The sequence below is a fragment of the Orcinus orca genome, chromosome 11 (assembly GCF_937001465.1).
Source record: "Orcinus orca chromosome 11, mOrcOrc1.1, whole genome shotgun sequence".
Classification (NCBI taxonomy): domain Eukaryota; kingdom Metazoa; phylum Chordata; class Mammalia; order Artiodactyla; family Delphinidae; genus Orcinus; species Orcinus orca.
This window is the reverse complement of record NC_064569.1, coordinates 76,667,918-76,687,976: the sequence shown is the minus strand read 5'-3', so window position 1 is coordinate 76,687,976 and position 20,059 is coordinate 76,667,918. Positions and strand designations below refer to the sequence as shown.

Genomic DNA, 20,059 nt, shown 5'->3' with positions numbered 1-20,059 from the left:
TTTAGCCCTATAATCTTTTACCTCTTTGAAGTTGTGAGAAATCAGGTGCTTTGTACATTTCCATTATAAAGGAGATAGAACTGAAAAGTTAAAAGTCTTAGGAGGGTGAGCCTGGATGCGGTAGGGGCCAGGTCCCCATGTGCCTCACCCAGGCAGCCTGTGAGTAAGGAAGGGAACCGTCTTGGCAAGTTCCCAGGAATCAAGGGGTCTGTCACTTCCATACATGAGTAGGAGGTTATTACAAATAGATTTCCAGAAATTTCTTTCAGGCCATTTCCGTGAGGGGAGGTGTCTCCGAGCAGTTCACAAAGCAGCTGGTACGGTCTTGTGTATAACCCAGAAGCAATAAAAAATACAAAATACAAAAGCACAAAATGGATCAATACTAAAATCGACATGGAAGAAGGCACAGAAAACTAACCTTAAGTAACTGGCCATTTCCAGTCCCCAAGAATAAAACAGTCCTGTTCATTACCACGGTGCCATAAACGGACGTCAGGTCGGAATGGATCAAGGTAGATGACGCGATTGGCTGGACTCTTTCAGGTTGATCCTTCTCATTCTGAACATGCACACAAACGCACAAATAAAAAAAAGATAATTTTTAACAGTGATAATTCTCATGATGATAAAACGTCACTCATGCCCACCTGGGAAGGATCCTTACTGGAGCCCCAAATACATTTTCTTAGACAAGATCCCCAGGAACAACCTTTTATCCCCTTTATCGGCAGAATCACCACGCTTGCCCAACCCATGGAAAGCCATTTGTTTACTGTGTATTAACATGTACTGATTGCCAGCAGTGAGCTAGCCATCCATTTAACACTCTCCCAGCTGATATATGAAACCGAGTTCCCCTTTATTGCCAAAAAAGAGCCCACCGCTGAAGTGGGAGGGAGACAGTCTTATACATGGCTGTTTGCAGGATCAGGCTGAAATTTATTTTAACAAGGGTTTGGCTTCTGTGAGGTTAAACAAGCCACTTCCAGAGATGTGAGACGGACCATCCTATTGGGTGTGACGGCAGAAAGGAGGGACTCTGGATTTACAAGAAGAGTGCAGTGTGTTAGCCCAAAGACAGGGTAGGTCATTCGGAGGGCAAAGAGGGAAAGACAGAGTCATGGATGGTAGGTAAGACAGAGCCGCAGGGCTAAAGAGGAACCAAGCACAAGGGCTGGACCCAGTGCTGATGTTCTTGAAGAAGAAATGGAAAGCCTAACTCTCAACCTGAAGGCATTTAAACGGTCTGAGGTTCTGAGCACATGGAATCACATGCTCACTCCTGATCATTAAATAAAGCCCCTCTTTAAATCCAGAGCAGACAGTGTGTCGACCAAAATGTCTTTTTCTTCCTTGTTTAAAGGCATGAAGTGCTTCCTGCTGCTTCCTGCTTTCAACGACAGGAAACCGAGTTTGTCACACAAATCTCTGGAAGATAGGAGCTAGAAAGAGTCGTTGCCTTCTGCAGCTACTGAACACAGTGCGATAGCATACTTTATCTGCCAGAGTTTGGTTCCCAACTGTACTAAGGTTGGCGAAGGCACATCTACGCTTCAACCAACAGGAGAGCCAGCAAACTTCTGTAAGCATCACCGCAACTCCTAAAACTGCCCCGTTTGGAGAAGGGAGAGGTAGGAAGGGGGAGGCTAAGACTTATTAACCTCATTATATTACTGCCGACAGTGTTTATGTCTTTCAATTTATGTCTTATTAAATATTCATTATTTTTAAACCCACCAAGTTTCATTAACATCTACACTAAATGGATTCATGGACTAAATTGATTTCTGAAGCCTTTAAAGTGCCGTCTACATTTCTTTGTTGAAGTTACGCTGGGAGGAAAAGACATGCTGGCAAGGATTTCGCCAATGTCGTGATCTCTGCTCAAGGAAAAGATGTCATAACCTAAGAGAACGTGGCTTATTTGCATATAATATTCCACAGTGAACTCAGTTTAAGAAGATTTTTAGAAAACCCATTGGAGATTTTTTTTTTTCCTGTTAAAAATATACTTTTCATACAGTCGGGGAAGATGAGGAACTGTCCTGTTAAAATGAAGCTGAGAAAAAAAATCTCTGTGGGTCTAAGAATCAGAACAATAGATCACTGTTTAGGTAAGGATGCCTCGTGACCATGAGCAGAAAAAAAGAAAAGTCGGTGACCTTTAGATGGAAAAAAAAATAAACCCACACCACACATCTTGCTTTAAAATAAAACCAGAATTGTTCAAACTTAAAATCGGCTGACCACGCCTCTTCTTTTTATTAAATATTTGAGCATCTCAGAAGTGCTTAACTCAGAGAACTGGACGTCATCTCTGCCCGGGCATCTGGAATGTTCTAACACCACTATCCTTGGCTGGAGGACTCTGTTTTCCCTCATCCCACGACACAGACAGAGTAATGACTGTGGACTGTTGATTATCCATCCACAAGGACCAAATGGGATAGTGTCCTCCCACGTCTGGTATACAGTAGGTGCTTAATAACTGTAGCTATTTAGATTAGCTAAGAACCGTGACATCACAGTTAGCCTTGGCTAAGGTGGGATGAAGATATTCTGTTTGTGAAAGACTGACTCCAAAAAATCCCAGAAGCTGAAAAAGAACAAGGAGAAAATTGCTTCTAAATTACTGTCCCATCCTCTCTAGCATCCTTCCCTGGCTTCTGACTGTTTCTCAGTAATTGAAGTTTTCCAAATTAAGTCCTGGATCAATAGCATGGGTTAGTAGTAGGGCCATTAAATCAATGTTCCCGAATTTGAGAGCTGGTGGCACAGAACAAACCACCTGGGACTAGGGGTCAGAGAAGTTAGGTTTGCATTCAAGCTTGGTTCTCATCCCCTGGGTGGTGTGGGCAATTTATCGAACCCTGCTGGGATTGGCCTTCTCAGCTGTGAATACGGCCAATGGTGTCTGATCGGTAGGGTAGTTATGAGGGAGAGATAATAATGATGGTAGTAATAACATGTTGATACATGCTAGCTGCTATTATTATTAGTAACTTGCACTTACTGTGTGCTGCTTGGAATATTTTATAATACTCCGACTCAATAAGGATAGTATAGGGTAGTGAGCTGGACCTCCAGGCTTTCGGTCCTGGCTCTGTCACGTTCTAACTAATTCTGCGCACATTATTTAGCTTCTCTGTGACTCAGTTTCCTCCTCTATGCAATGGAAGTGACGACAGCAGCATTTATGTCATAGACTCATCATGAGGACTGAATGGGTTAAGACACAAGCCCAGGTAAAGCTTAGAAGAACAGCGTCTGGCACAGAGTAACACACAGTCCATGTGTGCGATCATGACCTTATTTAAAAACACAAACGGTTGATGTCACCCCTGTGGCAGTTATGCCCACCTCCTCCTTTGCCACAAAACCCTAATTTTGTTCAGGTAGCAATAAACCCAAGCCTGGGAAACCATGATTAGTCTAAGCCACACAGTAATCCCATTCCCCGTTGCCTGGTACTTGCTTTCCTACCCCTTAGAGCTAGGGGTGGCCATGTGGCCCAGTTTGGGTCTGTGAGATGCAAGAAATCCACTGGAGGAGCTTCTGGGAATAAGCGTCCTCCTTGAAAAGAGGAGGCTCTTGAGGAGAACTCATTTGCCCCTCTTCCCTCACTTCCTCCCTTCGGATTCTGTGATGTGAGGCTACCCGTGCAGAGTGGTGACAGCCATTTTTGCTTCCATGACATTCAAGATGGAGGATGAAAACCAACAGATTGGTGCAAGGGAAGGACAAAAGACCCTCAGCTCCTGAGGACACCACTGAGCTCAGACTTCCAAGCTTTAAACTTTTTACTAACAATGATGTTATGGTTTAAGCCACTGCTAATTGCCTGCAACGCAAAGCAAGTCCCTGTGTAAGAAATGAGAGTCATGGCTGGGGACATGGCACTAGACTCTAGCTTTTCCTCAGCTACAAAGGACCAGGAACCGGCCAAGCGCTTGTTCCTCTCACCCTGGAGGATCCTGGCCACGGTCAGGATTGTGTAGCCAATTACAACAGCGAGCCTGGAAGAAAATAGGAAAGAGCGGGCTTGGACCTCAAGTAAACTCGAAGGGCTGCTCTGGCTGAATGGAAATGGCTTCTTTTGTGCTGGAAACACACAGAAACGGACAGGTCCCTGTGAATGGAAAAAGGAACCCTCTGAATGGCTTCCTTTTGCTCATTTCAGCAAATGCAAACAAAAGAAAGACAGGCTCCAGAGAAACCTGCTCACACAAGTGAAATTAATACCTGGGGAGCCAAGTAGAAAAAGGGAGAAAATAGTGCAGTCGGCCCCCTGTGTCCAGAGATTATTTTCACTCTTTTTTTTTTGGCCTATTTTCTATCGTGCCCTTCTCTCCCTTTAGGGCATAATCACTAATGTTGCTCTCAGCCTATTCTGTCTAGTTTATTACGTGTAATTTATTTCTGAATTCAGGCCTCTGCTTGTTCTTCTGTGTGTAACAAGGTAAATGCCTTGTAATGATGCCTTTGCCAGTTCTGCATCTCGCGACAAAATCCGATCTTGATTTAGCTCTAAACCTTGTCTCCCCTTTGGGCTTTCTTGGTTCCCTCCGAGTTGTCACTCTGTGTCTCCTGCCTGCCGTGTCTAACCACACGTCCCGCCTACACTTGAGCCCGCTCTCAGAGGGAAACTTTTTTCAGTTTGAGGAAAAAGCTACCTTGTCTCAAATGATGTTTGGGCTAAAAAAGAGAGAGCCTTGGGCTTGACACACCAAAGCGGAACCAAGGCTACTGGGAAGGGGTGAGTGCTGGGTGTGTGTGTGTGTGAGAGAGAGAGTACTCAGGGAATACTGGGCACATCACAAGGGAAACAGCTTGACCTCCTTGTAGCTCCTTCATAAATCTTTCATTGACCATAAACACCTGCCAGCGCGCACTGCCCAATTCCAGGGGGCACCAGCCATGAACTCTAGGGTGTGAATGGCACGCTCTGGATTTGAGTACCACGTGGCCCCGCCCCTACCACGCGGAAGACGGCCTGACTCAGCAAGGATCACACAGCTGCTCACAGCCACGCTGCAGCTATTATGGGAACAGCTGGAGGAAATGTGCACAAAAGTGACCCCTCAAGTGTTGGGGAGACAGCAAAAGTCAAGTCTTTGATCGCCCAAGGTGATGAAAGGACTCCCTCATTCTGGTTTTTTTTTATGGGGCCAGGGCAAATACCAACTGGAACTTCTTACACATCGATAAAAAGCCTCTCGGGCGGTTAATTTTGTAGTCTATTCCTCTTTGGCATACACTTAAGGGAAGCAGTTTCTTCATCATTACTTACCCAGGGGCCTACTTGCAGTTAGGAAACCTCAGCAGGAGTCCTATGCCCAAGATCTGGCCCTGCTCCGTCCCTGACAGGCTGCTTGATTTGGGCAAGTCCCTGAACATCAATAACCGAATCTGTAAAATGGACCCAATAATACACACGCCCTGTCTATTAGCATTGTTGTGAGGCCCAAATGAAATCATGTGTGTGGAAATGATTGGAAAACTATCTGTATCAAGCTAGAGAATGGAAAGAACAACTATTCACCCAAGGTAGATAGTGATTTTCTTGGCCGTTAAGGCGCCTGTCGCTTTTCCTTATTCTTCTAGAGTATACCGCACTGATCGGGTTCTAACTTTATGGCATCTGACGATCTGAAGGAAGAATTAACCTTGGGGACTCAAATGATCCAAAGGAAAAGTTCAAAGTGTGCAGGAGGAATAAAGAAGGGAAGTTTAGGGACATACCTGGGCAGCCTCTATACCAGGCAAGCATGGGGGGGCGTGCAACTGAGCCACGGGGAACATGCAAAGTGGTGAGGTCTGTATTTCACATCCTCCCACGGGCTCTTCCACCTGCTTCCCTCCCTCCAAGGCCCCAGTGTCCTCCAACCTCCCAGGCCTTCCTACTGCCAAAGTCCCACTCTCCAAGATCTATCCTTCCTTTACACTCCATCCCCCATCTAAATCTCCATCCCTTCCATGTGGCTACTTTCAGTCAATTACCTACAAAAAGACAACCTGACTCGAACAAGTCACAAAAATATATGAATTGCTGATAGTGTAAAAAAATGCATTCTCCTAGATTCTTAGAGTTGGAAGAGACACAGTTCAACCATGTTCTTCCATGAGGAAGCTACTGGCATTCTAGATGGCATATTTCTTCACTATGGGGGCTGTCCTCCATGATGCAGGACTTTTAGCAACCCTGACACCTGCCCAAGAATACCAGTAGTGCCCCCCCACCATCATTTTGACTTCTGCAAAACCTCCCTCTCTCGCACTGCTAAATACCCTCTAAATAAATGGCATCCTCTTCTTTGAGAACCTGCGGAATCGCTCCCAAGATTTCAGAGTTGCTAGAAAATGATTATCTAGACATTTCTTCCCTCCAACTCTCTCCCTCCCTATCTTCCCCATCATGGTGAATGGTACCAACATCCACCCTCAGCTCCTCTCTTTCCATCAGTCCCCACACCCAATACCTGAAAAATCTCAGCTGAATTTCCCAGCAATCTTACATCTATCTTCTCCATCTCCATGGTTTCCACCCAGTCCAAGCCCCCATCATCTCACTCCTGATCTACAGCAAGAGCCTCCTGGTTTCTCTCTTTCAACCTACAATCTATTCTCCATCCAGTAGCCAGAATGATTCTTTAACGTATAAAGTAGGCCACGTTACTTCTTTGACTAAAAGTCTTCAACGGCTTTCTATCACACTTAGAATTAAACCCAAATGCTTCCCCAGGTCCTATCTGATCTGGTCCCTGCCTACTTCTTCAAACTCATCCCTTGTCACTCTTTTCCTTCACTCTGCTTCAGCTCCCACAGTGTCTTTCTTTCAGACTCTTTAACATGTTCCCATCTTTCTGCCTCAGGGCCTTTGCATATGCTACTTCTGCTACCTCCCCTCTCTTCACACCTTGTAGGCTTTTTTTTTTTTTTAACTCTTTCAGGTTTCAAGTTCAATGTCACCTCCTCATGGACACATGACTATAGATCATCCTATCCCTATGCCAGTAGTTATTCTGAATCATAATATTCCATTTGTTTCCTTGAAAATAATTATAATTACAGTGCTTTAAATTTTTTTATTTAATGTCTATCTCCCGGTAGACTCTAAACTCTACAATAGTTTATCTTACTCTACACTCTGCAGCATATACCTCAGCACCTGGCATGTTGTTAGCTGTCAATAAACATTTATTGAATGAATGAACGAATACATGGATCAGTATTTGAATGCTTTCAGTCAATATCTCACCAGGCAACCCTGGTACATTGCTAAGTAGGTCTAATCATTACAAAGTTCTACAAAAGTTCATTACAAAATTTGTCCCTTGCAAGCACTGGGCCTTGGTTCTGCCTTGGGGAACAATACTAAACTACCCCACATCTGCTGCCATGTAGCTTGGCCTTCTCTAAATTTCACATCCATAGTTCACTGACAGTTTGCAAAACACAGTCCCTAGGTCTTTTGCCATCTCCATCTATAGACAGTCTATAGACTCAGTGTACTTAAAATGAGGCTCTAAGTAAACAAAATACTTTAGGTATTTTCGTATCCTCTAACCAAAGTGAAGAATAATAGCACTGTTCTTGTCCCATGATTAGAACAGCATAACTTGTGAACTGTTGCATTTGGCTAACTCTTTAAAATAGAAATATTGAATAACAAAGTGGTAGCATGGAAGAGTAGAAAGAACAAGAGATTTAGGGTAAAGAAAAATGTGGGTTCAAGTTCAAGCTCTATGACTTATGAGCTGTCTCTAAGCAGTCACTTAACCTTTCTGAGGCTTCTCCACCCACCCACCTGCTCCATCCAGTCCATTTATGGAGCACTTGGCTCTTGGCCAAGTGCCTGACCTGTAAAAATCCAGGTGGGACTGAACTCCCTATTGTCAAACTAAGCCAATCAAATGAGTTTTGAAACAAAATGCAGCATCTTGTCATTGGTTTTCTGACACACACAGTAACGGAATGAGGGCTTGGAGTGGGGACCGCACTGACATCCACAGTTCCTGCAAAGAATTCCAGGAATCCATGAAACCAGATGAGAAAAAAATCCTATTTTAGCAAACTCTGACTGAAATTCAGCATTTCATTTAATTATGAATGCAGACCAGAGTCATATTAACTGAACCTGTGACTTTGTCATCAAAAGAAATCAGATATTTTCATATCATTTTATAGTTGTTGCAGGTATCTCAAAATATCGTTTGTGCTTATCGCTACTTTGAAATGATGGTAGTTACCGCTGCTAGGTCTTGCTATTTAAATGTGCTAAGATATATTACTCTATTTCAAATTGGAAAAAACATTTTGATATATCTGTAGATCAATATAATTGGTTCATTTTGCAACTCTCTCTTTTTATTTTATGTGTTTAAAACCACTGCTCTGAGGAGGGATCTACAGGCTTCCCCAGAGGTCCACAGCACAAGGGCTCCACGGGAGGGAGGGGCACAGAGATGTTGCTAAGCCCAGGAGACTGAGACTGGGTGACACCTATAACTACCAGCTGCTCTGGGCCACCTAGCCCTCCTGATGCCTCAGAGAAGCAAGGACCAGCACGTGGAATCCAATTTCTAAGATTGCTCGCTGACGGCAAAGGAACCTCAGAAGGACGTCAGTGCAGAATAATTAGGAACAGTTGATGTGTTAGAGAATATCCTTCTCGAGTAGACTCTTCCAAGACCAGGCTGGAGGGGCAGGAGGGAAAGACCAGGAATCCGGCCTCATTGGTGAGGGAGTCACAGGGAAACTCCCCTCTCTTTAGGCTACCTGGCTTTTATTCCTCCTATAAACACAGCTCCCGGGGCTTGGGCTCCTCTTGGAAGCTCTTATCTCACCGAGCCGTAACCACATCTTCTCCACTAGATGGAGAGCACCTTCCTTCCAGTTCAACAAATACTTACTGAGGGCCCACCGTGCAGTAGACGGCATTCTGGATGCCTGGGAAACACTGATGAGACGCCCCTGGCCACTCCCCTCAAGGCAGTTACAGCCCCAATGGCACCGTGTTGAGCCCAACACAGAGCCTGGCCCACGGCTGGCACTCCATAGAGGCTGACAGAGTGGATCCCCAATTCCTCACTTCCTGGCCAACCACGTGCTTAATGGCCCTTTCTGCAGGTCCCAAAGATATCTAAAACTCGACGAAAATTAAACTAATTGGTCACCAACACCTCTCAATTCTACACCTTAAAAAGCTATTTCATTGAACCCCTCCTCTCCACCTGCACTGCCACCACCTCAGTTCAGGTCTCCAACACGCTCATGTGGATTACTGCAGCCCACGCAATCCATCTCTTTCTCTCCACGTTCCTTGCGGCCACTGCTCTAGACCAAGGCAATGTTATTTCTCACCTGGACTACTTTGAGAGCCTCCTGCCTCTGCTGGGGCCAATCTCTCATTCATGCCCCAAAGGGCAGCCATTTATTTAGGAATTCAAATCCAGTGGTGTCGCTTCCCTTCAAAGGCTCTTCTAAGCTTTCAGAAAAAAATATAAGCTCCTTCCCACTGCCCACCAGGACTACAGGATCTGCTGCCGCTTCCTTCCCCAACCTCTTTCCCCGACACTCTCCCCTCTCCACCTCCCTAACTCGACCACAGTAGCCTTTGCTTCTTCAGAATGACCAAGTCATTTCCCCTTTCGAGGCCTTGCACTGCTCCTCAGTTCCCCTTGGGGACGTGTACAGCTATCCCTTCTCATCTTCCTGGTGGCAGCACAACCTCCTTAAAGAGAACTTTCCCCAACACCTCAACTAACACAGCTCTCTTACGTCCTGTTATTTCTCTTAGGGCCCCCATCTCAGCCTGGGCCTTAATTCTCTCATCTGTAAAGTGGAAGTAATGACATTACCCATCTCATAAAGTCGTGGTGAGGATTAAACAAGTTAACATTGGTAAAGTGCTGACTTAGGACAATACCTAGTGCGAAGTGAGTGCTCTAGGAGTGCTAGCTATCATTTTAATATAAAAATAACCTCTTTATCTGCTGCATGTTTATTGTCTACTCTGTTGATCATTGGTACAAATATTTCCTCACAGTGCTTGGCACATAGTAGGAACTCAAGAAGTATTTGTTGGTCCTTCTAATCAGCGGTTTTGCCTCTCATCTTGCCTCATCCATTCTTCTGAGTGATCTCTCTAGAACACAATCAGATCATGTCTGCCTAGAGCCCTGCTGCTGTCCTCCATCAGCCATGGGCCATGGCTTTCACACCCTGCTCAGCAGAGTCCCAGAAGTTCCTCTGAGATGCCACAGGGACAGGCAGGGGGTGGGGGGAGGGCGAGCTGCAGGATTCTGGGAACCTCCCCACCCCTGCTTCACCCTGAGCCCCGGCACTTGGCAACGGCCTCACCCAGAACAGCAGGTCAATGATGATTTATTAGCCTTTTTCTCATACTGAGCCTCTGGTTTAAGATTTAAAGCCCAGGTTTAGAAAGTCTGAAAACAACCGACCATCAGGATAAAATCCAGCCATCTTGGCCAGTCTTATTAAGCCCTTTGCCATCTGGCCCTGCATGCTCATTTCTGGACACTCCCCAGCCAGGGTGAGCTACCTGCGGTTCACAAGCTTATTCAACTTCCCTCTTGTGCACAAGCTGTGCCCTGTCTCTGGAACTCCCTTTCTTGCCTCTTCTACTTGGCTTTAAGCCACAGCTCCAGCATCACCTCTCTGAAGCCTCCCAGGTCCTCCCACGCCGAGTGTGACACTCCTTCTTGGGGTTTCTGCACCACCTTTTTGCTAAACCTCTCACGATGTCTTAGGGCAACGTGAAGGTTTGTTTTACTCTCAGCCCTTCTGTTACAGCAGGCGTCGGTAAACTGCCCGCTGTGGACCAAATCTAGCCTGCTGCCTGTTTTTCTGAATGACCCCCTGCCAGGCTAATCGTTTTTACATTTTTAGATGGCTGAAAAAAATCAAAAGAATAATATTTTGTGACAAGTGAAAACTATACATGAAATTCAGATCTCTGTGTCCATAAAGTTTTACTGGAACATCCCCGTGCTTGTTCATTTATATGTTGCCTATGGTTGCTTTGACACTTCAGTGGCAGAGTTGAGCAAGGGCAACCGAGACTGTATGCGGCCTGCAAAGCCCACGATATTGACGACCTGACCTTTACAGAAAAAGTTTGCCGACTTCTGCAATAAGAACATTGGCCAGAGAGGTGGGGTGGGGACTGCTGGGGTCAAATCCCCCTCGTAACTCCTCTGAGGAGACACTACGTGTAACTCTTGATTAGACAGTCAAACCCATCAACTACAGAAACAGTAAAACTTAAGTCACAATTCTATTTGGTTTTGTGATAGTATATAAATTAGTATTAATTTTCTATCTGGATGAAAATGCTAAGAAAAACTATGCGTGCAATTGATAAAAAAAAAAATCTTCCCACTACCATGCCCTGCTTCCACAAACAAGTTAGACCCGGGATGCCTACAGACTGTGCCCCAGCGGACTTCGGTTGTTCTCTGAGCAGGCCTCAGTGATCATCAGCTATGAGCCACCACACATTCAAGGAAGACACAGGTAGGCCATGGAGAAGCCTGAAGGGAGGGAGAGATGATTCCATGCTGCTGTAGTCAACATGGCGATCACGGTGTGGCTCTTCCACCTTCCCATTCCAAGGCAGCCTGCCCACACGCCTACTGGGGACCACTGCATGATGGGCTTCCTTCTGCTGACTGCACCTGGGGTCAGTACCTGCCCCAAGGGCAACGAATCCCTACCCTGAATGAGGGCTCATAATCTGGAGTGAGAGGATGGGTTGGACCCCATTCTCTCTCTTTCCTGGTCATTTGAACTAAATAACATAGAAAGCTGTTGCCAGTTGGTAGCCGATGCAGAGGGTTAAATGCTATTGAAAGGCAGAGTGGGGGGATCGGGTCAGGCTGAGGCACATTCAGGTGGAGGGGGTGAGGGGCAGGTGTTTGAGGAAGCCGAGGTGGTCACTACGTAGCAGGACTGAGGGAAGCAGCCACGCTAAGTCACGTTGACGATGAAACCTTAGAATGAGCACCCATCCCACTTCCTGCTGTTACACCCCTTTCCGCTGCCGGGAGTCCGGACCCCCTTCCCACTCCGTATCAGCCCCATCCTAGCACTCCTAAACAGTCATGATAGTCATGATAGTAAATACATACACAGCATTTACTACAGGTCAGGTAGCTTTCATACATATTAACTCATTAATCCAGACACAAATCCTATGAAACCAATAGGATCCCTACTTCTAGATGAAGAAACAAGCACAGAAAGGTTAAATAATTTGCCCAAGTTCACCCAACTGGGAAGTGGCAGCTGTGGTCCCAGTCGACCTGGCTCCAGAGTCTGTGCAGGCAACCACTGCACAGTACTGCTTCTCCTCCTAGATCTCCATGTAATCCCACCTGTTTCCATCCACTAAATGCCCCATCCCCTTGTTTGAGCTTGCTCATGTAGATCTTTGTTTCACGCAACCAACTGTGCCTAATTAGGATTGAAACTGGTATCAGGATTGATCTTCGTAAAGACCAGATCCTTCAAGAGAATTTTGGTGTGGTGTACAGCACAGTAGAAGGCTCTAGACATCTTCCCCCGCACCCCACATCCTGGAATGAAATGCAAATAGACTGCTGTCCGAAAGGGTGAAGGAGCTAATTTAACTATGACCTATAGATTCTTGAGACTCCGACTCTAAACTCAAAAACAGTTAAGACTTCAGAAGTTTTTCTAGGTATTTCCTTTGGGCAATTAGAAGAGGATAAGGAATATAAGGGTAGTGGAATTAGCTGGTTACTTTAGATGACCCTAAGTAAAGCTGCAATGAAAACAGTGGCACAAATTCTTATCCCAGGTGCCTCAGGTGGACGACAAGGGAAACTGATACCTTACAGCTGTGGTTCTAAAAGCTGAATGTATATTAGAATCACCTGGAGAGCTTGTTAAACCACAGATTGCCAGTCCCACACCCTACTCTTGAGTTTCTGATTGGGGCCCAAGAGTTTGTATTTCTAGTAAGTTCCCAGGTGATGCTGAATGCTGCTGGTCCAGAGACTACACTTGAGAACCCTACAAGTTCTTGAGGGGCTTTGTGCCCTACAGCACAGAGCCCTCTCCCCTTGTCCGCTGAAAAGCACGGTCACGCACATTATTAAATTATACCACAGAAGTGCCAACCATGCTGGGTTTCTATGGTCAAAGGTAACTCCCAGATTGGCAAGACCAGAAGCCTGGTGAGCCCAATGAATGGGGATTTCAGAGGAGTGGAGGATGCCAGTTAGGCTCGGACTAGGGAAGAAAGAGGCCCCAACACATCAGACACCAAGAAAAAGACAATGGTTAAGGGAGTATGAGGTGGCCAGGTTCAGGAAAGTGTGGCTGCCAACCACAGATAGCATCCCCAACATGATCCCCCGTTTACTAATTCAACAAGTATTTCCTAAGGTGCTATGCTAGGTACTGTGGGTTCAACAGAGAACAAAACGTTACAAGGTTCCTGACCTTCTGGGGCTTGTATTTTAACTGTGGCTGCTGATAAAGACAAGAGCGCCTGTAACCCAGACTTAACAGGTTGAGATTTCTGGATTTAGTTTATGAGCTAGTTCTTCTGTCTGAGAACAAAAGCTGGGAGCCCTCCTTTAAGGTCCTGTAAGTCTCTCTGAGGTCGTTTATAAGCCTGAATACAAAATGTGCCGGCACTACCTAGAAATTGACCACTGAGGAACTACAACCCTCCCAAAGTCTGAATTTCAAGTGCTCAAACATGCAGACCCAGAAACCCCGTTGGCACTCAAGGATTCTTTGTTCTATTGTCTTATGCCCAGCAAACAGCTGATCCCAGAGCAGTTGCAAGGGCCTAGCAGGCTCCATGTAGGACAGGATTGACACCAGAACCCGACGTCTGTGAGGCTGGACTGTCCACGGCTGTGTGTTACAAGCCCAGGTCCTCAATCCTCTACCATGTATCAGTTGTGGAAACCAACCAAAGCTCTCCAGGCCTCAATTCCTCATCATAAAATCATAAACATAAACTACAATCCTTGCCCCATAGGGTGATTATGAGAATCAACCAAAAATAAGGCATGTGAAGTGCTTAGCACAAAGCCTGGCCATGACAGTCATCCAGCAGTAGGAGCTCTGATGGCTTTTCCCTCTTTCTAAGTGGGTGTTGGGCTTTTTAAATCTCCCTTGCATATCACATGTGTGTATGGGGGTAAAATTCACCATCTAGTCCATAGACTGCAAAGTGGCTAGACAGGATCATAACAGAAACTAAAGAAGAAATAAACATTGCAGGAAGACTGTGGATTTTGAGGTCAATAAGGGTCACTGCCGAGTGGCCCTGGGACATCACTTCTGCATGCAGTAGCTAGAAGTGTCTTGGGTTACTGTCTGCTGGAGAGCATGTGAGTGTTTTGTGGTTGTCTGCATGACAGTTAAATTATGTCAAGCTTTGGAATTATGTGAGTGTGGAGGAAGCAGGTGCGTCTCTCCACAAGTGGTAGAATGAACTAGAAGAGTCAGTCCTGTTGGCCAACACAGTAGGAAACATGCCACCCTCAGTAACTATAGAGGGGGTGGCCACCACGTTTAAACCACAAGCAACCCCAGGACCCAACTATGGCGGCCAAACAATCTGGAACAATCAGACTTCAAAACTCAGGTGTACACACTTTTCTACCATATGCCAAGGGTAACAGGAGTTCAGAAACAAGAGGAAGTTAACTTGTACATCATTTGAAACATTCACTTTTTATGTTAACCCAAGCACATAGATATGTTATGGAATAGAATGAAAAAAAAATCACCTTAAGTTTTAATACACACTTCAAGGGGCACCCTCCAGCCTCAGCCCCATAGCCTAGGGGAGGTTGGTTACTGCCTCTAATTAGGGGACTTTGAAGGGAAAGTCTGAAGCACCAAAGTGGTGGAAAGAATACAGAAGTAGATATTATGAGACCTGGGTTTACGCTGGAGGCTCTGACGCTTCCTTTGCTCTCTTGAGCAAGTTGCTTAAGTGATCAGCTTCCTCATCAGGTAAATGAGAATGTTCCTCAGAGAATCAACCTTACACTTGATGAGGGCCTCAAAAGAAGTAATGTATGAGGAAGTGCCGGATTATTAGAGAGTGTCTACAGAATTCGGCTGCCTGGGCACGCTCACAGGCTGAAGCTCTCCCGCGATAGTTGTGAAAGGAGATTCAAAGTTGGAGGCAAGACAGACAAAGTCATGGCCCAACGTGTGAACGGCTGAGGACACACTCATTGCACAAGCATCTTGTAAATTAATCTTTAGCGGGAGAAGCTGAGGGCCAGCAAATCAGCCGACAAGAGATAAGGAGAGAACCAAGAAATGAGAAAACACAACCCAGTCACTCCTGTCACTTTCCTACCCATGGTTGACTGAAGATGGAAAATAAGAGCGAGTCATCCAGGGGTAGCGGGAGGAGGCAAGCAAATCTAGCCCCTGGTGCTTTGCTGCCTGTGGATTACTGTTAAAATGACTGTGTCTGCTCTGGAGGAATCACTGTTAGAATCTACTGAGGCTCCCTCTGGAGTGTTTCAAGTTTTGTCTATCTCAGGCACCTGTAATTCAGCATGCCTTTTCCAAAACACACTGAAAACCTGAAAATAAAACACAGAACAAATGCAACCCAATGACATCATTGTTCTGAGTGACAACCAGGGGCACACTGATCCCATAGCCCCATTAAACGGGGCTGCCACCTGCTACCGTCCTTTCAATGGCAGAATCAGTGGCACCCAGCACAGAGCACAAATATTTGTGGCAGTCTCTTACCTGCCTATTTAATAGATTAGAAAATTGTCAGCGTTTTCATCAAAACGACCGCCTTTTTTTTTCATTCAAAACCTCTCCTGAAATTCAATTCCACTAAGGCTTTTTAATTCATAAGAACAGCAAGGAATTTACTTAAAGAATCATTGCAAAACTCCAAGCTCCTACCTGTGCAGCTGTGACAAGCTATTGTTTGAACCGGAGTATATTATTTAACTCGGATGACAAGCTCAGGGGGTAGAGACCCCGTCTTTCAGAATCTGCAGCTCTGAGCACGCTGGGAGCTCTCCATAAACAGCAGCAGCAAGGCGTGCTGTGGAGGGACCTACCTTAATTATTTCTTTTTCCAGTTCCACGTTTTTGGCCGCAAGTGTTTATCCCTTGCTTGATTTCCAAGGGGCAGCTACCTCCCAGAAGCTCCCCGCGAAGATGGATCAACAGCTCTCTGACTTTCCCTTCCCCTCATCCCAGCGCAAGCAGGAACACCTGATCAAGCCAAAATGTGGCTTCTGAGTGAGTGCATTCAGGGTGCCTGCTGGGTTTGGAAGGGAACTAAGTCCTCCAGGCCCCAGTGGGTAGAGAAAGGCGGTAAAGAGAAATGTTTTGGCTCCACACATCTACACAGCTGTCAGATGGCAAAGCTTGGACTTCCACTGTTATCACCTGCTGCGGGCCTCCGAGCTGTCTTGTCATTAACCCCGGAGACCAAGTGTGCCTAAAGCTCGACACCAAGTAACATGTAGGGGTTACTTTCAAGTCTTTCAATGGAGAGGTCGAAGGTGATGATTTTTGCCAAACTTGAACTGTTACATAATAAGGCTCTCACAAAGACAGATATTAAATGTTAAATTATACTTGTATAGCAAGACGGAGTCATTTAGGGAGCATTATGTGTTATGTATGCTTTAAAATAATTATGGCAGTAACTAAATGAAGGCATTATGCGTGTGCCCCAGTACACAAGTAGTGGGCAAGGAGGAAGAAGCAAATGACCATTCTAAGGGGCCTTGCAAGAGACCTGTTTTTTCTTTCTGGGTAATAGGGCTAATATTTGGTAAGATGTGCTCTGCGTGGGTGGGGAGGGGAGTGTCTTTCCATACACTTATTAATATACCTTACAGCCAACGTCCCCTCTATGCTTACACAACAAATGTACCAACACAACACGTTTTTCCAAGTGGAGACTTCTCGCCTTCCTCTCTGACGCACTTCATATCAAAACAATGGCAACACCTGTAGCCGTTCATTTCTGCTCTCTGATTTCCGTCCAGTTATAAAGGAGGCGCTCAGCAGGCTCCCCTCTCAGGAGCCATATGCGGACTTGACGTGCCAGCAGCCTTGGAAGGAAGACGGCCACGGAGAACTGCACAATGGCTCCATAATCCCCATCAACTGAATCCTCTTGAACCGCCGCTTTATTTTCCAGTCAAAGAAATGCCAATCTCAAGAGTCAAGCTGTGGCTGCCCTGGGAACCCAGGGGAAACCTCTGCCGTTTGCCTGGGAGGGTGGTGCCTCTGAGCCGCGCGATCTAGTCAGGCAATCTGGAGCCCAGAAACTGCCTGAAGTACCCTAACACTTTCTCTTGCTCTCCCCTCTAGGGCGAGGCTTTTTACCCACAAAGCCACCTCCAGCCTGCTCAGCTTCTCCCCCCAGCTGGAGATCACAGCTCACGCTCAGCGGAGCCACAGCCCCGCCCCCTTGCACGGGGTCACGCTGAGGGTTCTGTTCCCGCAAGCCTGAGCCTCTGTTCCAGGCTAGCGCTGACCCATGTCGAACAGGCTACCAACTCCTCAGACCACATCACACGTGTTACGGGGTTGGTGGGGGGAAGATGGGGGGCACAAAGACTGGGGTGTGGCAAGTCCTTTAGGTTCTGGGGCTTCTCTGCCTAGGGCACTGTGTTTGGTAACGCCGTTGAGGGCAAGGCTCAAAGCCACACGCCCGCTAAGACCACACACCTGGGGAAGAGATTAGGGAAGGGCGGGGGAGCGGCGCGGCGAGGCTCAGACCCAAACAAGCGCCCATGTTTGGACAGAGAAGGATGGCAATGGGATGCAGCCACCAGAGTTTTGAGCCTAACTCCTACCCTCGCCACCTCCCTTCTTACACTCCCTCGGGGACCTCTGGCCGTGCTTTAGAGTAGCCCGAGGTCTCGGAGACCGTAAGACAACGGCCGTCGGGCGGCCGCCGCCGGGCTGTGTAAATCCGGGACCTGGTAAAGGTCAACCCTCTCCCTCCGGCTCTGCCTCGCCGGCGGCTCCGCAGCAGGAGCGCTCCCCGCAGCGTCACGGGGTTAGGACTTACGCAGTGGTACTCAGCCTCGAAGTCCCAGCTGCAGGTCTTGGTGCGCGCCTGTATCTCCCTCATCCTGAAGAGGCAGAGTGCCGTGGTGGCGGGGGAGCGCCTCTCCTGGTCCCCTCCGGTGGCCGCGCTGAACACGCCCGCCCAAACGTCCAGGGCCTCCACCAGGCTGGAGGAGAGCAGCAGGCGGCGGCCGTCGGGGTGGCCGTGGCCGCAGTCGAGGGCTGCCTGGCCCTGGAACAGGACCTCGGAGCTCTTCGCGATGCGCGCCATACTGGGCCAGCCGGTGGCGGCGCCGCTCGTGTAGTTGTAGGGGTAGTAGGGGAAGTAGACGCTGCCGTTCCAGAGAAAGGCGTCCACGAAGTGCAGGCTACCCCCGCCCTCGCGCAGCTTGAGGCGTCCCGTCTCCTTCGTGGCCAGGCTGCGCCCCTCCGTGTCCTTGAGCGCGATGGCCGTTTCGCGGTCGGACGCCGCAGGGTTGCAGCGGCTTGCCGTCTCGGGCTCGGGCAGCACGTAGGTGGCGGCCACCGCCAGGTACCAGCTGTTCGTGTCGCCCGCGAGGTACACCACGCCGGCCGTCGAGCCCTGCGGGTGACACGACACCACCTCGGTGCCGTTGCGCAGGGAGCTGCGGCTCAGATTACCCAGGGGTCGCACCTCGCAGGCGCCCCGGTCGAAGGTCCAGCCGGTGAGCAGCAGCCCCCCGAGGCCGGCCGCCCCCTCGCGGTAGGGCAGCAGCAGCTTGCTGAAGCTGCTCCCCGGCCGGGGCCGCGCGGGGGGCGTCAGCGAGACGGGCTCCGTGCAGTTGCCCGCTTGGTCCCGGTATAGGCGCGAGAGCCTGTGCTCCAGGCTGTAGTCCAGCTGGTCCAGGCAGCTGCCGCTCGCCACGAACACGCCGTCCTCCCGGCTCACGGCGATGGCTCCGATGGCTTGCTCCGACCGCCACACGGGCTCGTCCGCGCCCCGGCCGGGCGCCGCGAACGCCAGCAGATAGGCAAGCAAGGGCAGAGGCGCGGCGGGGCGCTGGGGGCGCGGCGGTGCCTTTCTCCGGGAGACCTCCATGGGGTTGGGGGGGCCGCCCCCGGGCAGGGCGCGCGGCGGCGACGGCGGCTCAGGCGCGCGGCGACTGAGACGCGGGCGGCGGCGGCTCCTGCGCGCGCTCGGGCTCCTGCGGCCGCCCCATCCCAGCAGCTCGCCCGGGAAGGAGAGCGGGGAGGGCGGCGCGCGGCGGGCTCGTTCCGGCAGCCTGTGCAGCAGCGGCGGCGGCGGCAAGCCCTGCGCGCTCCGGTGCCGCTTCCTCCTCGCCCTCCTTCTCCGGAGAGTTCCTCTCTGTGCAGCGCTGGCGCTCGAGGGGAGGCGCGGAGGGGAAGGGAGGGGACGGGCGGAGGGGAGCGAGGAAAGCGGGGAGGGCTGGAGAGGTTCGGTGCGCTTGTGCGTTTCACTTTCCCATTGTGAAAGTGGGATGCAACTAGCCCCCTTCCTCATCCTCTTCCTCCTCCGCCCTCCGCCCTCCGCCTCCTAGCCGCCCGCCCTCCCTCCCTCCACGCCCATCTCCCTCCCCTCTTGATTCGGTGAGATAGGGAGGAGGGAGGTCTCGTAATTTGGGTTACTGTGTAGGTGGCCTCTTTCATCTATTCATAACAAAGCTGAGCCGCCTGCCGCTGCCGCCGCGGCCGCCACCATCGCCCTTTGGCTCGCCCGGGGCTCCCGGGGCGCGCTAACAGTGCACGGAGCTGGCTCCTGCGCCTGTCCGCCTGCGGGGCTGTTCCAACGTTCGGGTTTTGTTTACGAGAGCAGCGGGGCGGGGGGCGGGGGGATACGCAAGGCTCGGGGAACTGGGACCCAGGACCCCGAAGGGTTGCAGCTGAGGCCCGGATCTCGGGCCACTGGAAGGCTGCGAGGGCGGCTGACAGGTGTTGAGCGGCGGGAGGGAGGCCCTGGGGCGGAGCGCGGGAGACGGTGGCGAGC

The 20,059-nt window shown here is 48.9% G+C and overlaps 1 protein-coding gene across 1 annotated transcript in view; it reads right to left on the bottom strand.

Moving 5' to 3' along the window:
- PLXNC1 (plexin C1) overlaps positions 1-19,492 on the bottom strand; it is a 141,810-nt gene extending 122,318 nt beyond the window's left edge. The window contains exons 1-2 of the mRNA XM_033427725.2: positions 18,095-19,492; positions 422-562 (exon numbers count right to left, since the gene is read on the bottom strand). Coding sequence (XP_033283616.1) covers positions 422-562; positions 18,095-19,153 — 1,200 coding nt within the window. The 5' untranslated portion in view covers positions 19,154-19,492. The remainder of the gene's footprint in view (positions 1-421; positions 563-18,094) is intronic.
- Positions 19,493-20,059: the final 567 nt, after the last annotated feature.